The 22,022-nt window shown below is 41.8% G+C and overlaps 1 protein-coding gene across 2 annotated transcripts in view; it reads right to left on the reverse strand.

Moving 5' to 3' along the window:
- Positions 1-20,764, reverse strand: part of FAM189A2 (family with sequence similarity 189 member A2) — a 27,378-nt gene extending 6,614 nt beyond the window's left edge. The window contains exons 1-8 of one of the 2 annotated variants that reach the window (XM_014942641.1): positions 20,509-20,763; positions 20,357-20,413; positions 11,872-11,982; positions 9,931-10,059; positions 9,016-9,123; positions 8,771-8,889; positions 3,361-3,490; positions 1,986-2,058 (exon numbers count right to left, since the gene is read on the reverse strand). In XM_014942641.1, the coding sequence (XP_014798127.1) occupies positions 1,986-2,058; positions 3,361-3,490; positions 8,771-8,889; positions 9,016-9,123; positions 9,931-10,059; positions 11,872-11,982; positions 20,357-20,368 (682 nt within the window). In that variant the 5' untranslated portion in view covers positions 20,369-20,413; positions 20,509-20,763. Of the gene's footprint in view, positions 1-1,985; positions 2,059-3,360; positions 3,491-8,770; positions 8,890-9,015; positions 9,124-9,930; positions 10,060-11,871; positions 11,983-20,356; positions 20,414-20,508 lie in introns of both variants that reach the window. The other variant, XM_014942643.1, reaches the window with a different exon arrangement.
- Positions 20,765-22,022: the final 1,258 nt, after the last annotated feature.

Here is a 22,022-nt window from a genome sequence, read left to right on the forward strand (position 1 = left end):
AAAAAAAATAAAATAGTGATGCAAAAGCAATTGCTCAGCACCAGCTGACTGATGCCCAGCCAGTCCCTGAGCAATGGCAGCCCTGGAAAACTCTCCCCAAGCCCATCTTGCTGAGCACGACATTACAGAGCATGGGACATCCCTTTGGCCATTTTGGGGTCAGCTGTCTCAGCTGTGTCCCCTCCCTCCCAAGCCCACAGGCTGTGAGGGGCAGAGATGGAGATGGAGCAAGGCTCAGTGCTGCCCAAGCGCTGCCCAGCAAGAGAGAAAACATTCCTGTGGTATGAAAACTGTTTCGGTGACAATTCCAAACCAGCACCATATGGGCTGCTATGAAGAAAAGGAACTCCATGCCAGGCAGACCCAGTACACCTCCCCAAATATAAATAAATTAAGAGATACTGCTCAGCGTATTTCCTTTTCTCAAATTCATTGCCCCTAGGAAGCCTTGGCATCTAGGAGAAGCAGTGTTAGTTCCCTTCATTAAGATGCTCGCTTTCTTCTTTATCTGAATTCATCAGCCAGGCTGAGATGTAAATGTCTCTTTAGAGGCCTTTTTATTAAAAAAGAAAAAAAAAAAAGAGATATATTTTAAAAAATAGATGGGCATCACAGTTCAAAAGGAGGGTACAATTTACCACATGACCACATGTGCTCAGGTCTCAGGTCTGCTTGTTTACAAAGGAAGTTTTTTAATGCAAACAAATCCTCACACAATGCCTCATCGTGGCTTTAAACAAAACAAAACAAAACACACCACCAAAACTTTCCTGACTCTCCTTCACAACAGCTGCATTTTCTATAGTATTCCTTTCCTGTTTTCCATTCTCACAACTTAAGGCTGTACCGTGGTGACTGCTTAATGTTTGATATCTTATTTTCATTTGTGCTCAAAGTGCCCAGGGAAAGCAACAACAGTTCTAGGATTATTAAGTCCTTGAGAATTAGACTTTTTTGCTTCAACTCTTCTGAATTTCTTTTTGGCTATCGTAAGTGATGAGCTACCAGAAGCATTTAAGTGCTTGTTTTCAGAGGTTTCAGGCAGCCTGCTGGAGTTTAAGGGAACTTTGAAAGACTTGTTATTTGATTAAAGGATGGTTTTATGTAAATATATTTTTTTTTCCTGCCACCAATTAGTAATGACAAACTTAACTGATAAACTTCACACCAAAGTTTCCCTATAGCTCAAGAAGTAGGTTGGCAGAAAAGCATCCACAGTCAAATAATAGATTTGGGTTTTCCTCTCCTCACCCCCTGCCTCAGTGTCTTTACCCTCTGTCTGGTGTGAACGGTGCACAGAGAGGCACACAGCCATCTGCTGCACCAAAGACAATCTGCCCCATAATGGCAAGTTCAAATGAAGAGCAGAACAGATTTTCACCAGCTGCCTGTGACCTATCTGGGAGCCAATAATGTTTAACCACAAGCATAAACCACTGTAAAGATCAGGCTGAAAACAACGTGGAATCATTTCCATAGTTTTCTAAAACAACACTGAACAAAGCTTGATGTGGCCTCTATCTGTAGTCCAGCTACGTCCCGTACCAGTATGCAGAAACTATTTAGTAATTCTTCTGGTGCGGGCTGAGTAATAGAGCAATTCCTACATTTAGCTCAACAAAGTACAGCACTATTTTATCCTTTTCCTATTTTCATCAGCAACAAAATGTCAACAGGCACCATCATGCATGCAAAACAAACGGAAGCACTGGAGCTGGATATTGTTTCTTAAAATGTATGGACGCAGAGTGGACAACTAACCTGTGCGTTAGTAAGAAGGAAATACATCTTCTTTTTCTATCTTAAGAGCAGGCAACTTTTTATATATTTTAAACATTGATCCCTGCTCCTACTGCCCAAACCAATCACGATTCTGTATCTCTGGCTTGCAATGTCTTTCAAAGAAATAATAATGCTGCTGCTACGTTAAGTCATGTGGCTTGGGTAGAACTGTTCTAGAACAAATTTTAAAATGTATTTTTTACCTTGAGAGGCCTGCCTGTCACTCACTTCCCCCGAATCAATGACTTCCACAACACTTATTTGTAGCGCATCTTCCTGGAATAAAATAGAAAAGTTGAAAAATCACGAGTCACCATCTCTTTTCTGAGACTTTCTAAGAACTGCAACATCCACCTTAGAAAGCGAACGCTTTTGCTTAACTGCACGGTTTGGGCTGCGCTGACCACTAAAATGAATGACAGTCTCTTTAACCTCTATCCCCAGGGAAGGGAGAAAGAATATGAGAGACTTACGGGTTAAAAATAAACTAAACTACTTTTATGAAATATCAATAATAAAAAGAAATTACAATAGTATCAATAAGATGTTAATGAAATATATACAAAATCAATATCGGGCTCCCAGGATGATGATCACGTTGCCAGCAGGCACTGGGAAAGTCCCAGATGGGAACTGAACTCAGGAACTGGATTCAGGAACACACAGACCAGAGGCAGATGAACATACAGAGTCCTCCCTGGACACCAGCCATCAAAGAAAGAGGCTGACTCTTTGATCCCTCAGCTTTTATACTGAGTGTGGGGCAGATGGGGTGGAATACCCTGTTGGTCAGCTCTGGGTCTCCTGTCCTGGCCGCTCCTCCTCACAGGTGGGACCTTTCTACGCTCTTCTGCTTCCGACCCTCCAACAGGGCTATAGCAGTAAGTATAAGCAGGAGCCTCTCTGCATCCCGTTCCTTGGCATTCACTGTAAGCACCAGACCTTATCACTCCGGTAGCAGACACTGCCTGAAAAATATGCTGCTAATTTCAGAGAGTGCAGTTCGGTTGAAGAGGCTTAGCTGAAAAGTAAAATTACTGAAAAGAAAATTGGCTCTGTTCTACCTCAAACCAGGACAAGTGACTACGTGATATGTGTTTAATTCCACTGTAAAACCAAGACTAGAGACTGTCTAAAATTAATCTTCATCATCCAGGTCAGCCAATTTTATCCTGCTGAGTATTTTCTGGAAAAATGCTCCTGTCTTCTGAAAAGGGATCATGGTAAAACGCTGACCTAGTCCCACATGGGAGGAGTACAGATGCAATAGGGAAGTAAAGAAATGAGGAAGCATGGGGGTCTTCTAGAATAAAGTGTATTTTACTGCTTCTCCCACGCTTGGACACAGTTTTCCAGCCAGGGAAAGCTTTCAACTCTAAAGGTAGGTGACTAATTAAAATCTTCAGTGAAATTCACGGCAAGCCACATTTGTAACCAAACATTCTCCTGTGACTCTGAAATGGAAAGATACCTGACATATGTTTACCATCCCTGACATATGTTTACCATCCCTCAGTGCAACTTTACCTTTACAGTGGAAAAAAAACACGTTACACTTTAAATTCCAGTGGGCCCTACCTGCTCAGAGCTGTTCTGGCTCCACACAGCTTCATAAGGAGGAGGTGGGTCCAGAGGGCAGAACACTTCCACGCCTTTGATTCGGGCTCCATAAATATGGGGTAGTGGAATCACATCCGAGCCAAGCATCCTGCAACAAACACCACCGAGCAACCCTTGTCAGTACGACTTTCCAGCTGCAGAAAAACATCACTAGCTACCAAACTCCAATGGCTTTGCCAGGCCAGCTCAGATTTTGGGATCTCAGTCACAGCTCATGAACTGACTGAGAGCTCCAAAAGATTTTCCCAGAAGATGGCAGGACATTGCTCCTTAGCAGGTGCCTTTCCAATGTGTCCACCAGAGCTTCACACATCTTTGGGCAGCGCTGCACCCAGGAGTCCATTTCAGTTTTACTTCACAGAGATTCAGTTTTGTTTCAAGATATTCAAACACAGGTGGTCGTACAAAATGTGATAGCCTAGCTCTGATTTTTGTGTACTAAATTCTTAATTATAGCTGAAATTCAAGATACTTCTGATCTCATGTTTTATGTTCAGATACAGCTGCACAGAAAAAGGCAAATTCAGACTAAAGGCTATATTTACAATAGTGCTTGGCTAAGAATATTATAGTTGATCAATTCATGAAGGCTTGTATAAGCACCTCACAGTTAACCTTACTTCTCATTTTTCAAAGAGCTCTATGAAACCTGAAATACAGCAGAAGTCCCAAAGACCTTTTGCTGTATCATCTTCCTTTTGGGAGGCAGCTCTGACAGGGAAGAAATCAGAACAGTGCCTGTACAAACTCTTTTTGGCAAATGCTGATTTTGATAACGTAAGTCTGTTGCTCCATTAACACTGGAACAAAGTGTGGTGTTCAACAGCAGAGGTGCAGAGGAGACCTTCAGAGAAGTTTGTGACACAAAGCGTCTCAATTTTACTCTGCTTTTTACTACATTTTAAATCGGGGACTTGGTACTGAGCTGGAACCTCAAGCAGCACACAGAAAGTCCACGTGTTTTGCTCTCAGGACCCATGTCAGACTTAGAGCTATCACCAGCGGATGTGATCTCTCTACAAAGAAATGTTACACAAGAGCTAGTCCTTCCTCACAGAATTTAGGGCTTCTCTGGACACTGGCCGGAGGGAACAAAGGTGATTGTGAAAATTATTTTCTTGCAAGCTGAGAGGAAAGGGCAGAGTGAATAGAAATACCTGCGGAAGGCTGCTTACAGAGGAAAAGAATAAAACTTGCAAAAAGAGAACAAGGGGAGCATCTTTGTGAAAGCCTCCTGTCAAGGCAATGGAGGCACTGCATGGAGAAATTTGAAGAGAAGAAAGAACAGATTTTGACAACTAGTCATTGCTGTTTTAATTGCAAAAATGGGAAAAATATAATACATTAAAATAGTTTTTAATTTTAGACTATTTCATCTGCCCCTAAAAGCTTCAGAATAACTTTGGTATGATGGAGACCAATGCTCCATTGCCATTACTTCTGCACATTTTTCCAGTACATTCGTGCTGAGCTGACACTCAATGACGGCCACAGAATTATAAACTTCTTGAATCTTAGTTTTGTTTTTAACCATGCCTGTCCTACTCAGCTCAGTCACACCCTGAAAATTAATGTTGCATCCAAGAATCACGTTGTGCCAACACTTACTACAGAAAATGCAATTAGACAAGCATATCCTTAAGTCCCTTAATATAAAAGTCGTTTCCAGGATGTGCACGTTTGTCAATCTGTTAATTATTTCTTAGTTTCCATTCTCTCTTTTTAGGTAAGCAGGGCAAATTCTTGTGCCACACAGAAAGCCAGCAGCCTTTGGAAGTGACGTCAGAGGAAGGTAGGAAACAGGCTGTTTCAGGGAACCCCACTGCCACCAGGCTGCTCCAGACCGTGGGGAGGCAGGTCCTTGGCCACCTTCTCCACCCATACCTCAGCTGAACAGCAGCACGAGGGCTTTGGCCTCCCAGAAACTTCAGCATTTCAAGAGCAGGAACACTTTCAGCGGTGCAGGAACAACTGTCAGCAGCACATGGGACCAATTTGAGACACACTGTGAATCTGACAATATGGAGCCTGGATAAGCAGATTTGCATTTTGGCAAATGCCTCTAGTCCTCAAATGGTACTTTAAACTGGGCTGGGGTAGACTTCTGGACCACAGGCGATCAGTTTGCTGCCCTACGTGGCGGGGCCTCTTCCCTTAAATTCACATGCCTTATAACACGTGCCTTTGATCACACAAAAGTGGGAGGGGTGGCTGACACCCCAGAAGGCTGTGCCGCCATGCAGCGAGACCTGGACAGGCTGGAGAGTTGGACAGAGAGGAACCTGATGAAATTGAACAAGGGCAAGTGTAGGGTGCTGCACCTGGTGAGGAATAACCCCATGCACCAGGACAGGTTGGGGGCTGACCTGCTGGAGAGCAGCTCTGAGGAGGGAGCTCCCAACCTGGGAGTCCTGGTGGACAACAGAATGACCATGAGCCAGCAATATGCCCTTGTGGCCAAGAAGGCCAATGGCATCCTGGGGTGTATCAGGAGAAGTGTGACCAGCAGGTCGAGGGAGGTCATCCTGCCCCTCTACTCTGCCCTGGTGAGGCCCCATCTGGAGTGCTGTGTCCAGTTCTGGGCTCCCCAGTTCAAGAAGGACAGAGAACTGCTGGAGACGGTGCACCAAAGGGCTACAAAGATGATTAGGGTCCTAGAACAACACTCTTACGAGGAAAGGCTGAGGGACTTGGGTCTTTTTACTCTGGAGAAGAGAAGACTGAGGGGGGATCCGATCAACAGCTATAAATACTTCAAGGGTGGGTGTCAAGACGATTGGGCCAGTCTTCTTTTCAGTGGTGCCCAGTGACAGTACAAGAGGTAACAGGCACACACTTGAACATAAGAAATTCCATCTAAACATGAGGAGGAGCTTCTTTACTTTGAGGGTGGTGGCAGAACACTGGAACAAAGAGGCAGTGGAGTCTCCATCACTGGAGACATTCAAGACCTACCTGGACACATTCCCGTGCAACCTGCTCTAGGAGGACCTGCTCTGGCAGGGGGGTTGGACTTGATGACCTCCAGAGGTCCCTTCCAACCCCATATCATTCTGTGATTCGGTAACACTTTGTATTTTATCCTTCACATGGAAACTCAGCTGTAACTGCTAATGTTATTGTGCCAATCCTGAAAAATAGCTTAATTGCTATTTCCTTATTTATGATGAGGTGGGAGTTGACCAGACATTTGTAATGCTAGTTTGTTTTGTCTATCACTAAATAGGACAAATGTAAATGTTTTCCCGTGAACAAACAAACTAATTAACTGGCTGTGCTAGCAGTGCCTCTGGCTTTGCAATTTGGAGGGCTGAGGAGAATGGCTACTCGTTCCAAATATGTCCTTGGCACACGTTTTGGTCACCTCAGTGTTTCCTTTCTCAAAGTGATGCATCCGTTTTGGAGCTGCCCCAGGTGCGCCTTGCAGACGGTGGCTCCCCACCCTGGAAGCAGCTCCCGCCACCCCCCCTTCACACAAAGGTTTTTGGATGAAGGGGTCTCGGCACAGAAAGGCAGGTGATGGGCACAGCAGGGCATTCAGGGCACGGACAGGGAGGGCAGAAGTGCAAGGAGGCTGACCGAGAAAAGGCCAGGTCCCATCTCAGCTGCTCTGCTGGACACCCCGGATCCAGCCTGGGGTGAGTCATATCTCCTCAGCTGCCAAGAAGGGAAATTAAATCTGTCTGTTCTTTAACTTCTGCACTGCTGCACGACTGCCCCGAGCACCTTGAAACAAGTAGCCCCACTTCAGAAAAACATCACCGTTGCTTAGATGTTATTATCAGCAAGTTTTAACGCAGTCACAGGTAACATTAGACTGTAGAAGCCTTGAATATTGTGCAGTGGCTCCAACTGTGCTGAAAATAGACAATGAGAAATACTGCTGCCGGGAAAGAGATAACCATCTAGAATGACATGCCAGACAAAGAACGACAGCCCCGTTTTAAAGCAGGGGAACTGTGACAAGCATATGTCAATAAATACCTAATCTTCCAAAGAGATCATTACACACGCCACTCTGTTCTCATAACTAGCTCCAGCCAAGACTCACATAGGAAGTTTTTAGTAATGTTTGGAATTCAATCTCAGTTATCAATCTCGTTATTTTAGATGACTTTTTCACTCTAAAAATCTATTCCCGTGCCTTGTTACCATTTTTGAGGTAATCCCAGGATCTGTAATTACCTCTGTAAGGACCACAGAGTCTTCAAAGTCGTGTGTGCTATTCCTGACAAAACAGTGAAATAAACTAAACAGTCCTGCGTGCTGCAAAAGGCAGGCGTTTTAAATAAGAGTAGAGTAATACGGTCTGCTTGATCATCATGATTATCTTATGTATAAAAATGGTGTGTTCACAGCAGAATAATGCAGGCCCACCTGAGTCATAAACTAATAAAAAAGCTGACCTGCAAGTTACTGTGAAGAGTTTATAACCACCTGCATAATGAAGGATAGCACAGCCCAGAAGCCAATACTGAACTGCAATGTAGACACTACTAAGTCCCAGTATAGCAAAATAACAACATTAATGCTTAATGGACAAGCTACATGACTTTTAGCCCTATTCCTCTTCAACACAAAAAAAACCCCCACCAGATTTATATTTTAAGACTAATTATACCAAAAGAAGCCTTCAGCAACATAAACATTTTCTGTGTGTTTTCTCTTCCAAAAAAATTCATGCAGGTATTATTTAATCTTCCTCCAAATCCTTCTTCCCTTTACCTTTGTGGTAATGAATTAAAAAAAAACAACCCCAAAACCAGAGGGGGTGGGAGGCAGGGGAAGAGATTACAGCGAGTTATGACTGTCCTCCTTCTCTTTCTGATATGTGAACTCATCCTTCCATGTTCACTCTCCCTTCTCCTCCATCCCTCAGCTGCCACTGCAGAGAAGCCCAGCAATAATACCAGGGGCAAGTACCTGGCCTTGCAATCAAAACATACCCTTCCATCAGCCCCAGCTGCCAGAGAGGGACCTGGCAGGAGGGTCTGTGGGGCCCCAGGCTGCCATTCAGGGGTGTCTCACAAAAGCCTTGCCGAGAGGTTTTGCCTGGCTTCCCATCACTGCCCCAACCTGCTGCTGAAACCATAGAAGGTTTCAGCCGTGTCAGATTGCAGCACTTCTCCTACCCAGGAACAGTTTCTACAGAATCTAAAGTGAAAACCACAAAATTATACCCCTCACTGACACTGTATTTATGCTGCCTCCTAACTCTACAGGTTGTTTCTTTTTTTTTCTTTTTTATAAAGTCACCAACCTTTTCCAGTTAATAACAGAGAAAAGGGTCTTAAAAAAAAAAAGAAAAGAAAAGAAGATTATGCAGTGTAAAAACACTAAAAGAAAGGAAGAGTGTGTAGAGTTTTACCTGCAACTTGTTTGTGGAGTACAAGAATAAAAAGTTGCAAAATAGGAGGGAGGTGGCACAGGCGGGACAAAATCATCAGGATCCAAAACATGATCTTGGTCTTCAATCTGAGATTCATCCTAATCAAACGAAACTTCTGTTAAAAACCTTCTGAGATATAAAAAAAAAAAAAAAGCTGAACTGTGTCATCTAATAATACTGTTAGAGCCGCTGTGTATCGCGGGCAACGCCTTGCACTCACTTACTATGCAGGATCTTCTTGTTGCAAAAATCTGTAAGTAATGCAGGGCAGCCGCTACCAAGCAAACTGTGGTGGTGAGAGCATTCAGGGCACAAAGAGCAAAGAGAACTTTCTGAAGAACATGAAGATCATGGGAATTAAAAGATTAAATCAAGGTATTTGTAAATGTCAAAATAATAATAATAATAATAACAAAAAACTGAAACAAAATCAAACACAGAAAACACAAGGATGACCATGACAATTACTTGTTAGAAACATCTGCGATGAAGTCTTCAGGACAGACACTCTCCAAGATTGCAGGAATTTGCAAAAGCTTGTTTTGCCCTATTGTGTGTTCTGACAGGGAGATTCAGAAGGGTTTAATACCACTCAGATGCAATTTATAGACCATTTATTCATCCAAGAATTATAACCTTCATTTTAACTTTTCCATGGGAAATCCAGATGTGAGATAATCACCATTAAAGAAATGTTAAAACACTTTTACATTTGAAGATGACGCTGTTTGGAAGTTATACTGTAGCAATTTGTAAGCCAAGGAAGGCTGAGAAGATCAAAAGACCAGTGAAGGCATCAAACCATTAGCAAAAATTTACATCATATTTACCCATGTCATCTTGTCCAAACTCAGCTGTAGATTTGGTTGCATAGAACACGGAAAGGACAAGAACTGCATATTGGATCATCAATGCACTGACCAAAACCCAGACACGAGAAAAAAACCAAACCAAACCAAACCCAAACCACCAAAAAAAACCTGTTACAGAACCATAAAGAGCTTCTGACCAGGGCAGCAGACCAGACCAGAAAAATAACAGATTTTTTCAGAGTAAACACAGCAGTCACCTCAGCATTGCGCTGTCACACAAGTGTGGACATCACCAAGCAGCCACGTTAAGCAGTGTGCAAAGGGTACCTTGAGAAGAAGGTGAGCAGCACCACAGGACTTCACGTGGTATAGCCTCAGCGCAGTCTCTTCTTCTGTGCACTTAGTGAGATGCAACTCTTCACAGCAGAAACAAATCTTGTTTTCACCCGTATCCACCTTTAAAAACACAAAACTCCACTCTTTAATTTATTAGCTGTTTTACGCAACATTTTAACCTGCATAATGTAGAGTCCATGTGTTATACCCCTGACGACAAAGCAGACTGGAAATACGGGCTCATAAAATTAAATTTGTACAGTTTGGTATGCCAGTGACTCATGCATTATAAAACTATATTATGCATACTTCTGATTTGAAAGGAAGTATTACTGATACGCTCAAGACATTTAAATACAACTTAGTTGTAATACAAGCTGCACTGATTACTAAGCAATTTTAGCATCCATGCTCCTTCAAACACATAGCAGCCTGGAAACTCTTTCTTTGACTGATGTGTAAGCCACTGTCTATGGAGTGTACACGTTTTCCCTGATTCGTGAGTATATTTTGTATCTCTAAGGATGGAATGAAACCCACAATTGTGATTTCCACCCAGTCAAATCAGTAATAGTTACATCTGTTCACCACTATTGTTTGTAATCTTCAAATTAATGTTGTCATCTTAGTTATCAAGTAGAAATTCAATGTTTCTTTACCTAGAGATAATTGGTTTCTTAGCTGACACACTCTCTAGAGTCGTAGCATCAAAGGTCTTCCACCTACATGAATCACTCTACACAACAATTTATGACTTCAGGAATGCCTTTTGACTGTACCCTATGCTTCCAACCATAGAGGGCTCCAAAATTCCTGAAACATTTAACCATCTCATCTGAAATAACATTAACAGTTCCCAGTGCTGCTTCAGTACATTGATACTGGGTGAACCTAGATTGCCAAGTGCTTGTCATCTTGAACTCTCACTCTAGTACACCACTGCCATGTTAAGGAACCGAGAATAGCTTTCTTGAAGCAATAAGTGACTGAAAGTAAATATTCAAAGATCTTTCTATTAACCCTTAAAGTCCTGCAAGCCTTTACACATGATCCTCTTTACCACCAAGTCATCCCATATCCTTCAATTATTCCTCAGCTTCTGGTTCATAAATAGACGTTCTTCTACTTCTTATGACACCCATTTGAGAAAAGTCTTTTTCATTCTGTCCTTTCTTGTGCAGATTGCTTCTTCCTCAAGTAGAAATGTATGATTTTTTCCTTACAGTTGTTGCTATAAGGTATCAACGCAAGTTGTCCTCAGCAGATGAGGCAAGCCAGGAGAAATAATCCCACCCATAGCTCATACTGACTGAGCTTTTTGTTAGGTAGCTCACCAGTGCTCACTCAAGCTTCTTCCAACAGTTGTTTGGGTTCTGGGTTTTTTTCACATTACTATAAAAATCCTTTATGCTAGTTCTTAAATAGCTATGATATTAAAATCAGTGTATAATGCTGGCAAGATGGACTTTCTGAAGATATATTTGGGATTATTTCCTACATGGCCTCATAAAGTTGTCTAGAAAGCCTTGTACCAAATCAGCTGTGTCTTCAGACCCTGAAGACAGAGACCAGCTCTCAATAAAGTCAAACAAAACCATTCCTGGGCTAAGTATCCTCTTCTAATAAGGACAAAAATCTTTCAAAACATATTCTTTTGGGGTCTTCAGCTTTAGGAGCTGAACACCTTTTGAAGACTCCAACCCAAAAAAACCCAAGTGTATAGGAACAGAGACAATAAAAACACAGTTGTGGATTTCAGTGAGGCTGTCCACATCTTGAACTGAATCAAGGCCTTAAACAGTTTTCTTTTTTCCTCTACCACACTGTAGCTGCATTACTTCATCTCTCCATTAGCACATTTTGTGATCCCAGCACAGCAACCTTATGTGGCATACCGTGAAGAAATGTATGTAAATCAGTATGTCTGCTCACCAAATCGCATCGGGGTACACTGGTCACAAACTGAACGCCTTGACATCCCAATATAAATCCAGCCAGGTTCAGCAGAACACAGATGATAGACAGCAGAACAAACAGGTTAGCCTGCAATAGCAAAACAAAGTTAACAACAATGGGAGCAGGGTCACAAACCCAACTCAAGGAACCCATGGCAGTGGAAATCCCACTCACAAACTGAAGGTGGGCATGGCAGTCCTTATCCGAGTCATGAGTTCAAAACCACTCATGACTTCAATGCCCCAGGTGTCTTAACCCAGTAGATGGTTACTCCAAACACCTTTGTCTTTTCTCCTTCCTTATCAGTTGTGCACTAATAAAACACATTCAACTACTGAAATGTACAGGCAGCTAGAGGTTTTTCTGTAGTGCAAAGTGTGATTTGCAAGCTATCTGACTTCCATTGTATGCCATATCCTTCCACCAAGTTTACCGCTCATTACACTTAGATCAGCAAGAAACCTGAAGAGGAAACATCTTGAGATGATATTCACTCTGCATGGAATTTCCGAAACTATTTTGCAGCACAAATAAATAAAAAATATTTGTCCCAGCACAGTGAGGACAGAAACACTTAAAGGGGCTTTGGTTATATGATTTTATTTCTTCCTGGCTACTAAAACCAGAACACCTCCATTCATACATCGGACAGTATCTTCAGTCTTATAAACCATCTGAAAGACCTGCAGTGGCAAGAGAGAAGAGTACTGGAAAAAGGACAAGCAGAAGCAGCGGATAAAATGATATCCTACTTTCACGTATGCCCCTACAATCTGCAATCTGTGCTTAGATATGGATTTTAAACACGTCTAAGAACCTCCTGTCCAACAAGAGGGACAACGCAGCATGGCACGAGCAATCCAGAAAGTTCTTGGAATGTGTTGATGACAACTTCCTTCTCCAAGTGGTACAGGAGCCAACGAGGAGAGGAGCCATGCTGGACATTGTCCTTAACAACAAGGAGAGGCATCCAGCTGTGTCCAGCTCTGGAGCCCTCAGCAGGAGCAGGTCCAGATGAGGACCATGAAGATGGTCAGAGGGCTGGAGCACCTCTCCTGTGAAGACAGGCTGAGAGAGTTGGGATTGTTCAGCCTGGAGGAGGCTCTGGAGAGACCTTACATCAGCCTTACAGTATCTGAAGGGGGCCTACAAGAAAGCTGGAAAGCACTTTTTAGGAAGGCCCATAGCGACAGGACAAGAGGTAACGGTAACAAGACTTTTCTATTAACAATTCTTTTGGACATCAATCTGCTCACTCAGATTCCTTTGTATCAAAATGGTCTACATGAAAATTGCAGGAGATGACAAAAAGCTGAGGAAGAGAAGGAAATCATGAGGGACACAGCCTCAGTTCTGCTCAATAGCTTTACAGCAGATCCAGCAACAAGGACTTCCTAAACATGTACAAAGACAGCAATAGCTTACCAAATTAATTTAGCTGATGTACCACGGTTAACTACCTAGGAAGCTGGACCAAAAATGTATCAGAGCTGTTGCACAAATTATGATCCCGTTTACTGAGGTTCAGGAAAAAACAATCACCCCTGAATGGACAGGAGCCAAAGAGCATTACTGTGCAAGCTCATTCCTTAAATTACAACATCTCATTACTAGCAGGCTTTACAGAAGCTTGACTGTAACGTTATCACATAAGGTAGGTCTTAACCTCAAAAAAACCCCAATAATTAAAGTAGCTATTAGTACTTCTCTGAAGAGGATTTGGACTATTTTGTATTCAACATACTGAGAACAATCAATATTAAGAGGAACAGTATTTTCTCCTACCTTTATAAATATCATAAAACCACAGATGAGAGGTTTTTAATGTTACTAAGCACTTTAAGTGCAATTTGTTTTTCTGTACAAACACAGAATTTAATCTTTTTTTTTTTTAATTAACTCCTTGGTCTGCACTCAAATGAATCAATACAACTTCTTAGGCTTTTATCTAGATTATCTCAGTTACCCTTTTGATTAAAACTACTGTAAGAAAAAGAAAATTGGTAGACATGGGCATTGCATACAAGGAAAGCTTTTCATCTGAGTTCAACACAGGTTAAATAAAACTAGCTAATTTTAGTTGATAAAGTGAAACAGAAGCTGTTTCAACATAAAACATCTTTATAGTGCGAGTCTCAACAAACAATACTAAGGAAAACAAGAAGTACATTTGTCTTCTTTCAAATGATGAAGAAATGGAGGTCCTGAGCAAAGAAGTTACTTGGTCAAAGTAATAGGTTGAGAAAGCAATAGTTCCCTCCACCTGCTGGCAAGTCTCTGCCTAATGCAGCCCAGGACACCATGAGCCTCCTTTCCCACAAGATGAGCTTGCTGTCCACCAGGATCCCCAGGCTCTTCTCTGCAGAGCTGCTTTCCAGCAAGTTGTCCCCCAGTGTGTACTGGTGCCTAGGATCATTTCCCTGCACGGGCAGGACTCCGCATTTCCCCTTGTTGCGCTTTGTGATGTTTCTCTCAGCCCATTTCTCCAGCCTGTCCAGGTTTCTCTGAATGGCAACCTGTCATGTGTCAGCCATTCCTCCCAGTTTTGCATCACCTGGGAACTTGTTCAGAGCACACTCTGTCCCATTGTACAGACCACTCATTAAGCTATTAAGCAGGACTGGCCCCAGTATCCACTCCCTGGGCACAACACTGCTGACGGGCCTCCGGCTGGGCTTCGTGCCACTGATCACAACCCCCTGGGCCCCATCATTCGGCCAGTTTTCAATCCATCTCACTCTCCACTTATCTAACACCTACCCTGTCAGCTATTTTATAAGATATATTCTCCTGCAGATGCAAATTTAAACAACTTCTCCATCACTACTCACCTACAAGTAAAAACAGGTGTTCCACTTTAACCCAGTGAAAGAAGATCCCACCCAAAGGCGAGCCAGGAGAAAAGTACTCCTCAATTTAGCATAAACAGGCAATGGCAAACATGCTATTTTAAAAGCCAAAACAGAGGTAACTCGTCTTAACTGCAGCGATAAAAATGGAAACAACTCAAAATATGGCCTTCATTTGGCTCACAGCCCTCACCTTCTGAGCATTAGATACACATGGACTGTGAACAGCTGCAAACAGAAAGTCTTGAGGAACATTTACATGTATCAAACTATAGGAAAGAAAAGTGCATTCTAATCTTAGACACGGTATTTGCTAATCTCTTGCACGGATGACCTCTTCTAGGTAAAAGAAATCATCGTGCACTTTGAGGACTCAAAGTTTATGCAGCAGCACAAACCTGCAGGATAAGGCTGTGACCCTGTAATTCATTCTGCGTGGGCAGACTGCTTGCTGTCCTGCTGATGATGCCAGGGAAGCTAACAGCTAACGCAGAGGGGAATGGCTTTCACTTTAATATGCACACACAGGACTGATGCTCAAGCAGGCACTTAAAAAAATAAAGGAAAGAAAACCATTTGCTCCACAATCATTGACTCTTGTATCCGTTTACATCCCACATATATACTTTATAAACAGCCTTCTAGGAAAAGGCAAGCCAATGTATTAATTTTCCATATATACAGCAGCAATAGCAATAATTAAGCATCAACTATGGGACCTTACTAATTTTCTATCATTTGTGAGAGCTATTTATTGTACCGTATGGTGACCTGCAACACAACTGTCAGCAAGAAAAGCCACACAGAAGTAAAAGACAAACCAATTCATTCAATGGAAAAAAAGTCAGGTACTTCAAACACAGCATTAAGCCACCCCAAATGAATAAGAATAATTTCTTTTTATGCTGAAAAAGATTTGAAAAACCCAAACCAAACAGAAAAGACCTGGCTTTGACCTGATTATAAGGGCTAAAATCTTCTCCAAAGGCTTTTCATAGTCCCACACTTAAAAGCATATTTCTTTTTATTTACTTAGACTGACTTTAAAACCTTTGTATGAATACCATTTATCGACTTAATGGTGAGCCAAGATGTTACCATTGAGCTATTTTTCTTCTAAAATCCAGACAAACAGGCACTACCACAGTCATTCTCACCAGAGCCAAATGACTTTGCTTATTATAAAGCACATGGACAGGGAGATTATTTTTTTAGCAGGGTCAGGATCATGACAGCTTCTGTTCACAGTGCTTTGTACTGTTACTAGCAGGGCTAAAATTTGAGACTGTCACTTCACTAGCACCAGAACAAAGTATTTGGTGTAAACATTAAATTTTGGTTACATCTATGCAAATTAGTCAAGGTGCAGATATCAAGAAGGCAGTAGCTAGCCCCCAAATTTTTTATTTTAAAGCTGCTGGGACATATTTCTTCTGATAAATTTTTTCGATTAACTTTAGGTTTTTTTCTTCAAAAATTTTCAAGGTTTTAAATAAATACTTAAATTCCATTAACTTCCTGGTTTTCCAGTGAAAATCTGTAAATTTGTCATAAACCCCCCAAATATTACACTTTTGATTTAAAAAAAAAATAATAAAAAGATGTTCCCAATAAAAATTTCAAAACCTTACGTTACCACAAGGCAAAACATGAGAAGAATTCAGGTTGAATGACTCACGCAGATACACGCAACTTGGACTTCCCTGAGCCAAACCCCACAAACCCTTACACAAAAGCTGGCGACACGTGTGGACACTTTTACAGGATGGCAACTAGTGTGTACTTTACTGGAAAAGAAAGGATGCTTCACCAGCAGAAGGCACACTTTCTGAAAGAAGTTACGCTCCTTCAGTTAAAAATAAGATTTAAAGCCTTATGAGAGGACGGAGTTTAGGAGCAGGGAGGAAGGAACCAGCTTCCATTCAAGTAGAGAGTAAGGCTGAGCCCGGAATGGCTGACAGTCAATACCCAAACAACTTCACGAAGGGAAAAAAAGTTTCCCTTTCCCCATTAAATACATTCGGACAGGCACGCACGGGAAGCAGCTTTTTCTCTGGAAGAAAAATCAGTTTCAGAGCGTAAGTGTTCCAAGCTGACTTGCAAAGTCAATTGACAACTGATACCCAGAACAGAAAAGCATCAGACAACTAAAAGCAGGGTAAGATTTCAGAGCCAAAGTCAGAGTACTGTATTGCTGAAGGCCAGGTCTCCTCTGCAAGAGTATCCCTCAAAAGATATGATTATAATTTGATTCTACCTTGCAGTACCCTGTCTCTGGCACCTGTTATTTACCCACTATCTTCCCATGCTGTAATACAGCCTGGGTGCCAAAAAAATAACAAATATGGCTCTCAATTTTATTTGCTATCAGGTCTTACGACAGCCATCCCTCTTCAAGACCAGTCTTCTCTCACAGGTGGTGCTACTGAAGGTCCACTACAGCTGTAGTTAATGTGTTTCCCTTCCTTTCTCCCCTCCAGGGGAAAAACACAAACATCAGAACACATCTCTCTGCCTTCAACACCACATCCCACCCCCAGCTCCTTCTTCACAACACCCCAGCCCTGTGTTTTCCCCAAGCTCCAGCAGCACCACAGCCTTGCCATCACAGAGGAAAAAAAAAAAACAACAGTTGGTTTGCTGTTCCCCACAACCGAGACCTCGGATTGAAGTGGCAGCCACCGGACAGCCTGGCCGTTCACAAAGAAACTAACCCAGGCAGTGAGAAATCATCACCTAAGGGGGGAAGATGGGGAGAAACGTTTTGTGAGCCAAGACACCACCTCTAGCTGCCAGGAGCAAAGGAGCTGCAACCAAAGGGGTGTACTCCTGCAGGCTTCAGAGATTAAAACCCTGAAATCCTGAATCAAGAGTAGCAAACAGGTTTCTTTTAGAAAGAATTAGCATTTTTAAAGGGGGCAAAGATAAACCTAAATTGCATTATAAAATTCCTGAAGTACTGCGAACTGACAATCAAAAGAAAAGATAAGGTAATACAGGAATTCACAAGAAAGTGCATTACCATTAACAAAGTTAAAACCTACCACAAACTGTTCTGAAAACCAGCACCTCCTTGTGGACAAATTCTGTGGCACTCACCAATCGCCACAATTCTGGTCAAAACTCATCTCTGGGAAGGAGGGAGGGCTAAATGATGGAGATCAACCATCTACCCTTAATTACAGCCTAACTGCTATATCTGAGAGCTCTCAGTACACACCATGATAAATTAAAATCTAGACATAATTATACTATTTTAGCTGAAAACAAAGCTATTTTGGGGGGTTTCGATGCATATGAAGAATTCCAGCAGGTATCTGTACCATTTGAAGGAAGAAATTATGAAACTGAATTGAGTGACTAAAAACAGCTCTGCGTAAGAAGAAAGATGAGAAGAGGCCCTTCTTTAGGAACAAGAGAGCACCTTGTAGATTGAGACATAACTATATATGAAAAAGAATAACAAGCACTTAATTCTACAAACTTTGCTCTTTAACTGTTGAGCACAGTCCAAAGCCTCCGCATAAGGACAACTAAATGCTGACATAAGCTGCTGCAACATAAAAAATGATAATCAGTGTCACTCCTCAGATTTCTGGCATGGCTCCAGCACAGGTACCCAACACCTGGGTTCAAGAGCAATCTTATAAAGCCACCTTCATGTGCAATCAGTCCTTTCCACAAAGCTCACTTGCTGCAGAAATGCACTTCTACACCTGTCACCTGCGTGGTCAGGGAGACAACTGTGCAACCTCTTCTTCCTCCACAGCAGGGAGGTGGCTCTGGGCAGGCAAGGGGAAAATGGATTCAGCCCAGAAGTCAGAAGAGAGGAATCCATTAGAAGTGTATTTACAAGAAATAAGTGCAAAGGACCTTGTACAAGGAGTAAAAAGGGGGTGGCAGTCACAGCTGGAAAAGGGATATGTTTTAGCTCCAAATGCATTTTATAGTTTTCGCTATGGATGTCATAACTCTAACCTACAGCTGTATAAAAAGTTTGATTGCTTAGCTATTTAGGAAACTTGCTTTTACAACTCCTCCTAACTCCCAAGAGAAAATGTTCAACTTATTACAGGGTAGATACAATAGACATTTAGCCCAAAATAAATATGCTCACAGAAACTAACAATATGTCCTTGATAGACTGTAGCTAGTTCAATGCATAATTTCCTTAGCTTCATGAAAAGTTTAATGCCAATTTCCTTTTTTCACGCAGAACAGAATATTTCAGTTGGAAGGGACCTACAATGATCAGCTAGTCCAACTGCCTGACCCCTTCAGGGCTGACCAAAAGTCAAAGCATATTATTATAAGCATTGTCCAAACGCCTCTTAAAATACTGGCAGGCTTGTGACATTGACCACCTCCCTAGGAAGCCTGCTCCAGTATCTGACAACCCTCTCGGCAAAGAAATGTTTCCCAATGTCAAGTCTGATTTAATCTGGCTTTCAAATACCAGACCTCTATAAAATAAAAAATAATACTAAAAAAAACCCCACCAGGTTGATAAAATTGCATAATCCCACTCAAAGCAGGGTCAGCTATGAGACCATAGCAGGCTGCTCAGGGCTTTAATCAGTCTTATCTCAGAAACTTCCCCATCTGCTGCACAACATCCCTGGGCAATCTGCTCCAGCACTTGACTGTCCTAAAGATTATTTGATATAAATTAAAGGATCAGGAAGAGTTTAGTGCTTTCACGTTTACGTAAAACTAGGAAGGGCCCATAAAGTTCATACAAGGGACAATGTGAAAGAGCTACAACAGACAAAAGGAAACTACAACAACAACATTCTGCAGAAACAGCACAGAACACAGGCAATACAGAAACAGGGAGCACCGTGCAAGCCTCAGGTGTTTTGAGACAGATGGCACTTACATTTATTTTCATGAAAATATGGTCCTTCCAGATGGAAGCCCCAGACACGGAGCCCCTCCTTCTATACACAGAACTGGTAACAAAACTTGCTTTGCTCTGCCTGTGCTAACCCATGCACTACTGAGAAACAGCAATTCATCCTCAGCTCACACACCTGATCCTTGGTACTCCTCACTGACGGACATGCAGATCCCCAACAAGGGCTGCATAAAAATAGAACAACTGCTTTGGCCTGGAAAAAGGGCCACAGAAATGACAGTAAGGCAAAAAAAGAAAAAAAAAAAAAACAACAACAAACCAAACACTCCCAAAACAGAAAACAAACCACCACCAAAAAAACAAGCACACCAAACCAGAAACCACCTCAAAACCATTTTTTCAGATCCCATCTCTGACATTGAGAGCCACACAGCTTCAGATTTCAGTCATAAACACACAAAAAGCACTCTGTAACAACATTAACATTTCCTCTACACACAGTCCCCTTAGTGGGAACTCCATCCGTGCAGGACAGCATATAGCCTTTCCTGGGCTTTGACTCCTCTTTCAATAATTACAACTCTACAAATTAAAAAAACAAAACAAAACAAAACAAAAACCAGTCAGTCAACAGTATAGTTTATTTTCTCAAGGAAATTAAAGTCATTTTTTCTTTTTTTTTTTTACCAATGAGTACTAAATCAGGATCATCTTCTGATACTTTCCTTACATCAAGTTTTAATCTACTACTTACCAAAAGCATCATCGGCCTCTTCCATGTCGTTAATCCCAAGATTCCAGATAAGATTACCTACAACACCAAAAACCATAGCATCACCAAGAAGAGAACACCTGTTTACAAAATGCCATTTACACAGTATTTATCACGGCTCTGATGAAAGGTACCTTGGAACACTACAACAATGCTGGGAAGATGTGAAGATGCACTTTAAAGCAGAGAATAAGAACCTTGTGCTTCACTCCTAAGAGCAACCTGCGAAATAACATGACTGAATTTTACTCCCGTTTTCTTATTTTTTCCTCCCAGAAAAAGTGCATGAGGACAAGAGGTTACGCCAGAAACCCTAACCTCAACAACTGCCTAAAAAATTACTTTCAGTCTACTGAGTACTTGTTTTTTGCAACATGGCTAAGCAAATCTAACAACCAGCTGTCTCCTCTCCACCCTCGGCCACCACTCCATCACTTCATTAAGTGCCTGTGAGTACCCACTGCTGCCTCTTCCCTTGTGCTGACTCTTCTGACCGTTTTGGTGAACTAATTCACAGAGCGTGAACCCTACCAAAAATGCTGAAGAGCACCAAAACTATCTCCCTGAACTGGCTTGCTGTCTAGTTGGAAGAACGCCAGCATCAGCATGAGGAAAGAAGAGTAAGTAAAAGCATCCCCTTCTGCAGCAGTGGTTGTTAGACCAAACTTGCTGAATCACAGAACTGAACCCTACGACCCATTACCTTAGAGGGCAAAACAATTAAGGAAGGAGAAAGCACTGCTGTAGAACTGAAGCAAACAGCATACCCAAATACTCTCACTGCAAGGATAGGAACCCTATAAAGGGAAATCAGTGTTTCAGCAGGTCCCACAAATAAGTGGATATACTTTCAATTTGAGGGACTTTGTGACTTAGCCAATTCACAGCAAACTCCTACCCTAGACAGATACAGGAAGACTAGAACAAACAGGAAGCTGCCCACCAGCATTTTTAATAAATCCCTTCTGAAGTGAACTTCATTCACTTGACATGATCAATCTGATTTAGCGTAACGTGCATTATATGACTTGGCCAAAACACCTACCAATATCATCACTGGTGTTGCAAAACCACATACATAACTCTGCAGTTTCATAACCAATTATTTTTTGAATTCTGGGAGTGCAAAATAGTCACATGATTTTATAACAAAGCACATCAATACTGATGTGAATTGCTGTTTTGCCTTAAGGACAACAAGACTTATTTCATTACATGTGTTAAAGCTTTAAGATATACGAAGAGACAGTCTTTCTCAAAATTTTCCTGATCTGCAGTTAACCAGTGCATCGCAATCAGCACGCTGCATCTTAAATGAAAAAAATAAAACGGGCACATCCTCAATTCCAGCTTTTCATTGCCTCTACCTTTCCAGGTTGCTTCTGGGCTAAAATTTTCAGTCACACCGCTACATCCGAAAGGCATTTTTGGTAGCTTTTCCAACTGAATGTATTATTGTTTCAGAGCTAGCATTAAAAAAATAAACACCCTTCTTCATTATTAAAGAAACTGAACACTTCTATTTTACACACGCAATTTTAAAACATTTAAAAAACGTAAGCATGGTTCCGTGTGCAGGATTCTAAGAAAGTCCATAGCTTACATATCTTTAAACTTGCTTTAACCTAGGCTAAGGGCAAAAAAAAAG

The sequence above is a fragment of the Calidris pugnax genome, unplaced genomic scaffold (assembly GCF_001431845.1).
Source record: "Calidris pugnax isolate Ruff unplaced genomic scaffold, ASM143184v1 scaffold109, whole genome shotgun sequence".
Taxonomy (NCBI): domain Eukaryota; kingdom Metazoa; phylum Chordata; class Aves; order Charadriiformes; family Scolopacidae; genus Calidris; species Calidris pugnax.